Raw genomic sequence first — 12031 nt, 5'->3', positions numbered from 1 at the left:
AAATAGTCAGAGAAGTTGGTACCCAGGCTAGGATAACTGGGGGTAAAGTGTCAGATGATGCCGCTACTGAGGGCATCACAGCTGCTGAAGGTGTGGCGACCAAGTAGTCGTGGAATGTCCAAGCTGCTGAAGAATAGTCTTCTAAGTTGCTTTTAGGGTTTTCTTTGTTTTCCTTGTTGCTTTTATTTTGCTTAAACTATTTCGATCTTTGCTAGTTGTTTATCAATTTTGCTAGAAAATTTAATAAACTTGTTTCCTTTACTTTTCTCCATCTTCGCTTCTTTTGTTCATGCCTTAACCTTTAGACTTTATAGACCATTAGCAGGCGTGCTACTTTTTATAAGTAGACAGGCCACGTAGTTTATGCAGCCGTAAGTGTTGGTGTAGAACTTCGCAAAGTTGTTAGCCATAGGGTTGGCAACCAGATGTCTAACTTACAGAAGTAGACAAGTCCATGTAACCACCAAGCTATTAACCTTGACTTTCTCCAATTTCGTAGGTTGCGTAGCAAGTATCATAACACTTTAGGATTTGGTGTAGGTTGTTCTACGCTTGGCAGAGGTGAAGTTTATTGACTATGTAGCATATCGTCAATTGATAAAACTTCATATATGCACGCTAGCTTGTTAAACCTTTCACAAGAATGTGCAGTTGTATAAGTCTAGTATGGCTTTACTGCTCGAAGGGCAAGCCGTAGGCAGTCTTCCGAAAAACGGTAAGTTACCTTAGTGCACTCAGTAACAGCTTTAGGTTTCCAGGGCAGCCGTCTATAGAGCGTACTGCTTCATGTGCCCCCTCCGTCTCTAGGGCCTGGTTTCCCGAGGATTAGACCAAAAGATCCAAAATCCTTTAGTTAGCTAAGCCTTGAAAAAGACCATTGTGGCTACTTCTAGGAATGCCGGTGCAAGCCATCTTGCATCTAGTTATGATTGGAGAGTCCATAAGAAGGGCGCGATCTTCTTTTGAAGTGTAGGATAGATAAGTTATTGTAGACATGCAGTTGAGCCAAGTTGTAAATTACTTCTGAATTCTTCATTGAAAAATGACTGAAACGAACGAATAACTTAGTTGTAAATAAATGCATAACAATTGGATAGTCCTCAGCTTGCGAGGTAGTGCCCGTTAAGCTACTTGAGTTTTCGGGTCTTGATATAGTGGGAGGTCACACATGGTACTTCCTCATGTTGAAGGCATTCCATTGCTTCTTGATCTCTTTGTCGTTCATGGTGGCAATGGTGTAATTACCCTTGCCACCTACTCTGTTGATTTTGTACGGACCTTTCCAGATGGGATCCATCTTTTTGGAGCCTTCTCTGTGGGTAGTGATGAAGGCTTTTCTTAGGACTAGATCTCCAGGTTGGAATTGCCGGATCTTGGCCCTTTTGTTATAACTAGAGATGAGCTGCTACTGGTAGGCTACGATGCGGGTGATGGCTTACTCAGGCTTATCCTCTGCCGGGTCTAAGCTTGTGGCCATCTTCTTACTATTCTGGTCAATACTTGGTAGTAGAGTGCTAATGTTTGGCACAATGATGTTGGGAGGAATGATTGCTTCTTAACCAAATGCCAAAGAGAAAGAAGTTTCATCGGTTGCTCGTCTTTTGGTGGTGCAATATGCCCATAGACGCTTGAGGAGTTCATCTGGCCATTTTCCCTTCTTGTTGGTGAGTGATTTCTTGAGGTAGTCGACGATCGTCTTGTTGGATGCTTCGGCCTGCCTATTGCCTTGAGGGTATCTCGGCGTGGACATATGCTGCTTGATGTCGTACTTTTAAAAGAACTTCGCCAAATCTTTGCCCACGAATTGCGGCTATTGTCGGTAACGATGGACTAAAGGATGCCAAATCGGCAAATGATGTTCCTCCATATGAAGCACTCTACATGCGTCTGAGTCGTGGTGGTCATGGGCTTTGCTTCTACCCATTTGGTGAAGTAGTCGGTTGCCACGATCATCATGCATCTACTTTCAGTAACAGGTGGCATAGGTCATACCAGGTCAATTGCCCATTCCATGAACGGCCAATGGCTCGTTTGCGGATGTAGCTCATTGGCAGGCAGTGTTGGTGTCGGCTTGTAGCGTTGGCAACGATCGCACTTTTGTACTAACTCCTCAGTATCTTGGTGCATGGTAGGCCAGTAGTAGCATGCGTTAAAAGCCTTTTGTTCTAAGGATCGGCCTCTGGAGTGGTTTCCACAAATGCCTTCGTGGATTGAGCTTAGAACCTTCAAGTCATCGGGAGGTGCTAGATAACAGAGATGCAGTCCAGTGTAGGATCTTCGGATGAGAATGTCATTCTACATGTAGTAAAATGCTGCCTTTATTTGGAGCTTTCTAGATTCCAACCTTTCTATGAGGAGTGTGCCATTGACCAAGTAATCTATAATAAAACTTTGCCAGTTGGGAGTTACACTAACCTGTGACACCTCGGCTGTTGGCTCCACCTCTATACTTGGTTTGTCTAGATACTCAATCGGAATCGAGCGTTTGAGTTGATAATCAAGGGTGAAGCCTAAGCTGGCTAGTGCATCCACGTGGGCGTTGTCTACCCGCGGCACTTGAGTGAGGGTGTAAGTCTCAAATACTTCAAGCTTTCTGCGTACCTTATCTAGGTATTGCGCTATCCTTGGATGTTTTGCCATGTACTCCCTAGTAGTTTGGCTGGTAATTAGCTGGGAATCAGAATGAATTGCAAGCTTCTTTACCAATATATGCGTCCAAAATACTGAGTAGCTTAAGTATGCGTCTAAGAAACTGAGTAGTTGTTTCCCAGAAGTTGAATCTACCAATATATCGATCCCAGGGACAAGATAAGGATCTTTTGAGCATGCTTTGTTGAGGTTGGTGTCGACTACAAAAACCCTCCATTTGCCATTCTATTTCTTCATGATTAGCACGACATTAGCAAGCCATGCTAAGTGTGCTACCTCTTCTATGAATCTGACCTTTAATAGCTTGTCAATTTCTGCCTCGATGATCGCTACTCACTCGAGTGTAAAATGTCTTTTCTTTTAGATCACCGATTTGGCAGCGGGATCAACGTACAGTTTGTGGCAAGCTATCTCATGGTCGATGTCGGGCATGTCCCGTGACCATGCAAAAACATTTCGATTTTCCCTAAAGAAAGCTATGAGTTCTTCATTCTCGGTTGGTCTTAGACGTGAGCCAATTCTAGCCATCTTTTCCGGCTGTTAGGAATCAAGAATGATGTATTCGGCATCCTTTTCGAGTTTCCATCCTATCTCGTCTGCTTGGACACCATCTTCTCAATCCGCCTGCTGTAATTGCTATTTGGTAGCTTATTCATCCCTTTGGATCTCAGTAGCCTCTATGGGGGTAAAGGTCTTCTTCTTTGATTCCTTCAATACTTATATAGTGCATCGTCAGGATACGGTCTGGTCAGATTTGATTTCTCCGACTCCTCATCTTGGGATGCAGAATCAAATTTTTTGGTACTTGACGAAAGTGACGGCATCCAGCTTGACCAACCAAGGTTTCCCAAGAATCTCATTGTAGGGAAACGGGTCGCTTACGATCGTAAACGTCCGCTTTTAGACAACTGGCGACGTTTTCACGTCAAGTGTGATATAGCCAATGGCAATTGAGGTGTGCCTGTTGAATCTGGTGAGTACCTCTGCTCGACGTAAAATTGTGCTTTCCAAGCCCATCTTCTGAATGACTTAGAATTGAAGTAGATTGATTGCACTTCCATTGTCAACCATCATCCTGTCGACTAGTTGGACAGATACTACTACTGCGTCGTCGAGTGGAAGATCAACTCCTTCTGCATCCTGCTCGGTGAAGCCAGTAATGGGTCCATGTTGGTTATCAACTGCTTGGATCTGTGAGACTAGTAGAGCCTGCTGAATCTTCCTTTTTTTTTTTGGAATTGCTGGTGGCCCCTAAGTGCTCGGATTCGGCGAGGATACCATTAATTCGAATTATCTTGTTGGGCAGCTCTTCATCGTTGTTTGCATTCCTTCTAGGCTACACAGCTGGCTTATCTAAGTATCTGTGAACTTTACCTTTTTCACGAGTTTCTCTAGATAGTTCTTCGAAGTGTAGCTATCGTCGATTGTGTATCCAAGACCTTGGTGGAATGCATAATACTTGGTGTGATCCATCTTGGAAGTATCTTCATTTGATTGTTTCGACAGTTTGAACCATGGCTCGTTCTTGATGTCGCGAAGGATTTGGTGGATCAAAATTGAGAACTTAGAATAGTTCATGGTCGTCAGGCCTTTTTTGTTCGTAGGTCAGTCCCTACGCTTGGCCTCCTGCCTGCATTTGCTGGATTGTTTCCCGTCCTCCTTCCTTTGAGCCTCTGCCGACTGTTTTCAAGGTTGCTCGGCCGCTTTCTCTGCTCGCTGAGCCTCGTCCTAAAGTGCATGCTTCTATGCTAGAGCAAATAAGTATGCTAAAGTTAGATCTTCTTTCACGATCATTTCTCCAAACAGTGGGTGATCTGCTAGGATTCCGTTTTGGCACTTGCTATTGATTCGTCGCATCCGACGATCTTCGCTTTCTCTGCTTTGAACCTCTTCATGTAGTCGAGGAGTGATTCCTTTGGGTTTTTCTTTACGTTGAAAAAGTGGTTGGATTTTTTCTTAATTGAATGATAAGATAAGTATTCTTTGGTAAAAACCAAGGAAAGATCATCAAAACTCCGGATAAATCGTGGTGGCAAGGTGTGAAACCAATAGTCGTGAAGATTTTGCACATAAGGGCATCGTTGCTCCGATAAAGGACTATTGTGCTTCGGTAGTGCTTCAAGTGCGTTGTTGGATCTCCATCTCATTTGAAAGATGCAAAGTGTGGCATGCTAAACTTTCGTGGAGGCTCTACCTGCTCAATCTCGTTCGTGAAGGGTGACATGCTCATGTTGGTCATATCTCGTCGTAGTGCTTCATCGGCCCCTTCGTTGCATTGGAAATCGCACAATCGCTTGTTGAGGAGCCTTTCTACCTCTTCCTAAATTTGCCAAGTGGAGTTCTTATCTGCCCCTGGTCTTGACCTGCCGGTCTAAGTTGTTATTTTATGTTCTTAGCTCGTCTATGCCGTGGCAGCGATGCATGTGGTCCATTCTTAGCAGGCAAGGGAATTCATCGTAAGCTGCTGGTTGAACTTGAGTCGGATTGAGTGACTCATTTTCTCTGTCCATCGTGTTACATACTCCGATGTGATATGGATAATGCTCCTTGCGGTCCTAGCTGCAAATGAATGCTCCGCCTGGAAGGCAGCTCATGTTGATTATTTGAATGTGGCCCCAACCACGAGTGTATGCTCATTCCTTCGCGCTCTTAGACGAGAGTATATGCTATCTCGGGCGCCCAATCGGGAATGTACGCTTCCCGAACACTCAGCTAATGGTTGGTCTAGTGGCAGTTTGCCAGGGTGCTGCTGGATAAGCTCTTTGTCTGCCCTTGTCCTAGTGTGGGACACCTCGTCTGGGGCACGTTGGATCTCGGTACGCTGTAAGAGCTGATTCACCGAGGTCGTTTGTTGTACAAGGGCACTCGTTAACGCTATGACTTGTCAGGACAAGTGTTGTTCGCCATTTGGATTGGAGGTGCTTGGAAAGAATGTGCCTCCTTGAGCAATGGAAGGGTGGTAGACTTCAGGCACGAGATTTGAGTTAGGAAATATCAAATCCATGGTGAAATATGGTGAAAATGCCCTCGGCTTAGTGGTAGGTTCGGATGGTTGAGATAGTCTTGGGCTGACTTGGGCTGCTTGGGAAGCCACGAGAACAGGCTGGGCCGCGGAAGTAGGCTTGGTTGTAGGAGTAGGCTGCTCAGTGCATGATGCATGCGAGTGCGAGGCTTGGGTTATAGCTTTGGTGCCATGGGCCTCGGACGGCACGGCTTGGGCTTGGGCCCGTGCAAGCTTGGATGGCATGACTCGGGCAGTGGTAGTGGTGCCATGGACCTCGCCGTGGGTAGTGGTGACTGTGGTGGCCACTGCGGTGGTTGCCATGATGGAGCCTCTTAGTGATGGTGCCACTCCTATGATCACATTTAGCCTCGTGGATCACTGTGGTCCCATTTCTTGAATATTGAAATTTTTACTTGTAGAATTTTCCAAATTTCTAGCCATTGTATTTCTCTTTTACGTTTTATCAAAGAATCTTTGCAAATAAAAAATTCTACTGATAAGAACGTATGAAAAATCTACAAATGGACAAGAAAATAGAAAAACCTTTTGATCCAAGAGTCTTCTATGAGTGTGTGACTCTTCTCTCAATGAAAGCAACAATTTGTCGATGCAAATTTCCGCCTTCTTCTTCTTGGACAAAATTGTACCTACAAAACAATTAACACCTTTGGTCAAGGCCAAGAGCCTCACACGCCCACGATGAATGGTGAGGGGCTTTGGCCGAAGAACCTCTGATGCCAAAGTTAGAATTTAGAGAGAAAATGTTTAAGAATTTTAGAGAATTTTAGTAAGAGACTTGGAAGTGAACTTTGAGGAGAATGATGGGGTTTAAATAGAAGAGTGACCAGCCTCCTTGGGTGAGAAAGAACCGGCCACCTAGCTCCCTTTGTGGGCTAGGTTCTTGATTTGTTTTAATTTGGGAGTTATGGAAATTATTAGCTAATTAATTAGCAAATTAATTAGCAAATAGAATAATTGCCTAATTAACTAGCTAATTAATATGATAAAAAGAGAAGATGTGGTAGAATATATAAGGTATGGCTGGTCCCTTTGGGAGAGAAGGTGACTGGCCCTTTGTGTATTTTTTTGGTTGTTATGGATAGTTTAATTGACAATTAATGGATTAATTAGGCAATAAACCCATTAATTAGCTAATTAACATAATTCAAAAGGAATGTTTTTGGGAATGACCTTGTAGGAAGGATTTGATGTCGATGGATGAAATAGGTTTTGAATTGTTACCTATTTTGGGCACTTTTGACTTGGTTGAGTGATGATTGCCCGCTACTCGCGCGTAGGAATCCCAGTATGCCTCAAGGGTATTTTTGTCCTCTTTCACCCAAAAATCCACATGTCATCTTGTGATTATTTTTGGCTCCACACTGTACTCCAACCAATCATATTCTTCAAACCATGAAACAACAAATTGTGCAACAACTCGTCCCTAATTTTGTAATTTTATTAATTTTAAAAGAGTGAATATGATGAAAATGCCCCTAGAGGCGAGATTGTTTCGTTGACCGTCTTTTCATGACACATACAAACTACTATTTTACCATATTCATGTAGTACTCGTTACTACGAACGTATAGGTGCAAGCAGAATCGATATCGGAGTTACAGTTAAAATTTTATGTAACTACGAACGTGAAGGTACTTTAGTAATTTTACATTTTAGACTTTTGGTCCTTGACTATTTTAATAATTTTTGGAAGTATATTTTTAATATTTTAATAATCTTCTGGTTCATGGGACCCACACCTACACAAGCTCTCCTTTCTATCTTTGCCATGTGTCTTTATTTTCCCTTAACTCTCGGGACTCTCCCGAGCTCTCCTCCCTTAGCTCTCATTCGTCTCTCTCTCTTTGCAAATGCAAAGAAACCGACAACCACCATTCACCATGTCGGCGAGCCACACCACCATCCTCCTCACTGTCCCTTTACCATCTGCCCTATCATCTCTTGCCATCTTTAACACAGACCAAAACACGCAAGCGATGTTGCCACCATTTTCATCTAACTCGAGCCACCACCATCTGCCATTTTCACCAGCGAGTTCCCCGACCACAACACCTTGGTCACGCACCCCTTTTATGAGTTCTACGAACCCAAAAACAAAGGAAAACTCTCCTAAATTCCCTCATTCACCTTATTATGCAATGGCATCATGACCCCCATCATTTTTAGCGAATCTTACCGTTCACGGCTTAGGTAAGCCTCGGGACATTCTAAACCCATCTCATTTCATCCTTGTGGACGGTGGAACTACACAGAGACGACGAGGAGACATTCCCTGAATTCCGGCGAACTTGTGAGATGTTCTAGGCCTCTTTTCAACCACAGCAGGACCAAATGCTGGTATAATTCCATTCCTCCTCCTCTTAAGCTTCATTTTTTTAGGTTGAATGTGAAAAATGGTTAAGATTTGAAGCTAAACGGACCCAGGGAAGTTTCCCGGCCAAAATTTCCAGAATTCGGCCTTCTTCTTCTTTTGGTCTGGCAGATGTGACTCGCGAGCCCAAATGGGTCAACCTGACTTGTTGAAAAAAAAAAAAAAAAAAAAAAAGGGAAAGCCCAAACCTGAATCCGGTTTGGTTCCTAATTGGATTTGGAATATTCCTTGCGTTGACCTTTTTGAAATTTTCTCAGAAACCCTCACAGGCTAATTTCGATGCCCTGAGTCCCTTTTTAGCATTTATTTAGTGAAATTCCAAAGTTTTAATGTAATTGACCGCCTCGGTTGAGTTTTTAGGGTTGACCGTTGACTTGTCGTTTACTTTTTACGAAAACTTCATGAGACCCTTCTTAGCATATTTCGACGAGCTGATTCCGAATCAGCCATCCGTTTCACTAAATTCAAATGTTTTAATTAAGTTTTACTAAGGGGTCTTTATTATGTTTAGGTACGATTAGCATCAGAGATCCACATTTACTCGTTCAAACAGCTACGACTTCGGAAATATCTGTAAGTGGGTCCTTGCTTCTAAATATTATATATATATATTTGATATCCATTTATATATTTGATAAAGAATTTTCTACATTCCACCTAGATTAGATTAATGTTTAAAAGAATTAGCGTATTGACATAATTTATGAAATTATGCTACGTCCTATGGGATGCACAGATATGTGTATTATTATGGATGTCTTAATTGTTATTACTGTTGTGAATAGTGTTTCATTGATTAGAATTATCGAATTATCGATTTACCATTACATGATCATATTTACGTTATTTGTTCATCGTGTGCTACATTGGTGTTAGTACTCACCCTGGGGCAGGGTCAATCTTCACGTGTATGTTCACATCGCACCGTACACTCACTTTTGATCTATTGTAGGTGCCAGTCCTGTCCTAGATTGCTATAAGTAATTAGGACTCGTATGTGACGCGCTTAGCACCAGTCTTCACGTGATTGTAATACTAAAGTGTAAATCATTGTTACACCCAATCCTATTCATGTCAAAATATCTCTGCATGAGCTCATGTGTCAGCATATGTCGATAAGCACTCGATATTATATGTGTGTTTACGTGATGTAGTGTGATTATTGGATGTTATATGTTTTATATGTGAAATACTCTGACTTACCGTATTTTTGAAGTATTACTACTGTTTATGGTAAGTGCTTTCATGCTATATGTAGTATATATATTTGGAAACTATACTTGTTTTATGCCAAGGGGTTATTACGTTTTCGAAAAGGTTTTTCCAAACTTTATTTTTAGGTCGACTCTTCCTTGTTTTTTGCGCATCTAGGTTTTACTAGCAGAGCTTTTGTGTAGACAATGATTCTTGGCAAATGTTGGTATTGGAGAGTACCTTCGATGGTATAATTCTTATCCTACTTTTAATATACTTTACTTATGCTTTGACATCACGTGTGAATTGGGGTCAATCTCGCTCACTTGCGCACTCTTACATTTAGGCACTTTTAGGTTTAAATGTATTCACATTTTCTACATCACTACACTTTATGGCTTCATCACCTTCCTTGTGTCGGCCAACACAACTAGATTCAAAGTCTAGGTGGATATTCCGGGTCGGACTATGTTAAATTGTCACTTTTTCTTTACATGCAAAGTGTATGGGAACTCATGCTTTGTAAGCCTACACGGTCCCATTTGCAAATACGCTCTTCGGACCTCATCTTAAATATTAGGAGGATAGTACTTCATTCAAATTCTTTTTCCCGGTCTCTCTTAGGATTATTAAAATCAATGTCACACTCATTTTGTCTTGAGGTCGAACTACCCAAACAAATATATGGTACTATTGGCTTTGGCTTGAAAAATCTTTCCTTATTTCTTATTTCTAAACTACACATTTAACAAAAACACAAAACATATACCAATTAACCAATAAACAAAAATTCTATCTAAATTCCAATTCCAATAATCAAATGAGTATACAAACAAAAAACATATCAACAATCATATCAATAATAGAGTAAAAATCTCCATCAATATCTAATAAGAATATAACTTAATTGAGATTAGATTAGAATACTAAAAAGCTTACTTGAATTTTGAACCAAATGGTGGTGGTGTGGAGATTTGAAACAAATGAAGGTATGATATTAGCGTAGTAAAATTATAAAATGGGATTTGGGTGAATATGTGAAAACCGAGGTATTGGGGGAAGGGGATGAGCAAGGGGTGGGGAAGAGTGTGGGGAAAGTGACGGGGCTGGGATCCAAAAGTTTGAGCAAAATTCTTGAGGTTGAGCCAACCATGTATCATTTTCGTAGATCTAAAAGTGTGGAAATCCAAAACAAAACCAATTCTTGCTTTTTTGCTCAGTTAATTCATAAGCCATCTCTGGGCAAATTCTAATTGATGGGAAAAGCACAAATTGCAATATGTGTAGAGGAATTACCAAACCCAATGAAATTACTATAACAAAAGTAAGAGAAACCCAAATGGAAGGAAATTTGAGAGAGAGAGAGAGAGAGAGAGAGAGAGAGAGAGCACCTATGTGGGTGCATCAGCAACGGTGATTTGGAGATGATGATAGCTTCAATGTTTTCCTTTGCTTCTTTATACTGACCCTGACGGGAGGAAAGCTTAGTGTCACATCCCGGGCTCGACTCCACCATAGTACGATATTGTTCGTTTTGAGCCCCGACCACATCTTCACGGTTTTGTTTCTGGGAACTCACACAAGAACTTCCCTATGGAATCCGAAGCCAGTGAGCTCCCAAAAGGTCTCGTGCTAGGTAGAGATGGGAATATACATATAAGGCTTACAGGATCCACTCTCTTGGGCGATGTGAGATGTTACACTTAGACTCTGTTTGATACTCTATTTCAATCCAACTTTTTAAACTCAAAAACACTTTTTTAAGTTTTAAGCCTTAAAAACTTGTTTAGTAGGACTATTTTAAAAAACTAAACTCAAGACCTACTTAAAAAAATAGCATATTTTCTAAAAACATCCAAATGAGTTTTTAGAGTTTTTAAACTTAAACACACTCCTTTCTGTCCAGTTTAAGTTTTAAGATTTAAAAACAATTTTAAATCTCATAACAAAAATGTTTTTGAGTCTTAAAAAAAAAAAAAAAAATTTCAAGAAATGTTCTTAAAGAATATTTTCAGAAATGATTAAAAAAATTTAATATGATACCAAACAAGCCCTTAGCTTTTGCTTATCAGAACTTAGTCTTGATTCTAGGCAAACTCTTACCATTAGGGGGAGTTCTGGCAACCTATTCACTAATCTTTGGATTTGATTTTTTAATACCATTAAAATTATATATTTTTTATTTTTTATCATTAATTTCTAGCCAAAAGCATTAAAGGTCCTGTGTATTTGTAAAATGTAACGCATGTCTTTTAAAGAACTGAAAAGATACAAATACAAAAGTTTGTGCAAATGTTGCTAGTACTTCCATATCGGCACACGCAATCCTCTAAAGCTTAATTTGTTGGATAAAATACTTATCCTTTGTAGGTAGAGAACGTTCCTCATCAATCCTTGATTAGAATAAGATTTTAGGTTGAAACGTGTAAGTTCATTGTCCTTAAGAGTAGGTTTTAACTCTTGAAGACAATGTCTAGGTATAGCAGGTTATGGCACCCTTATCAGGGATGGAGCCACATAGAAGCCAGGCTAGGCCTAGGCGCATCCTGAAATTTATATATACAATATATATTTTTATATATATTATATTTATGCGACTCCTGGCCGTAAACAGCTAGTACTGTCATGGTGAGTGGAGCTTGACTATTCCAACCCCTTATGGGTTGGAATTCAAACTTGTCTGTCAACAACCCATTTTGGTTTTTTCACACTAATTATAGCCTTTTTTTTTTTCTTAAAAGAAAAAAACTAAACCATATAAAAGTTAGTCTTAAATCTCATGGCAATAGTTT

At 40.7% G+C, this 12031-nt stretch overlaps 1 protein-coding gene across 1 annotated transcript; it reads right to left on the bottom strand.

Annotated features, from left to right (window-relative positions):
- Positions 1-1986: 1986 nt before the first annotated feature.
- Positions 1987-2640, bottom strand: LOC137710019 (uncharacterized). The gene is made up of 2 exons (XM_068448985.1): positions 2416-2640; positions 1987-2295 (listed from the first exon to the last, which is right to left on the bottom strand). Exons 1-2 carry the CDS (start codon positions 2638-2640, stop codon positions 1987-1989), a joined length of 534 nt encoding a protein of 177 aa, XP_068305086.1.
- Positions 2641-12031: the final 9391 nt, after the last annotated feature.

The sequence above is a fragment of the Pyrus communis genome, chromosome 12 (assembly GCF_963583255.1).
Source record: "Pyrus communis chromosome 12, drPyrComm1.1, whole genome shotgun sequence".
NCBI lineage: Eukaryota > Viridiplantae > Streptophyta > Magnoliopsida > Rosales > Rosaceae > Pyrus > Pyrus communis.
Note: the sequence above shows the minus strand (reverse complement) of the source record. Positions and strands in the feature narration are given on the sequence as shown.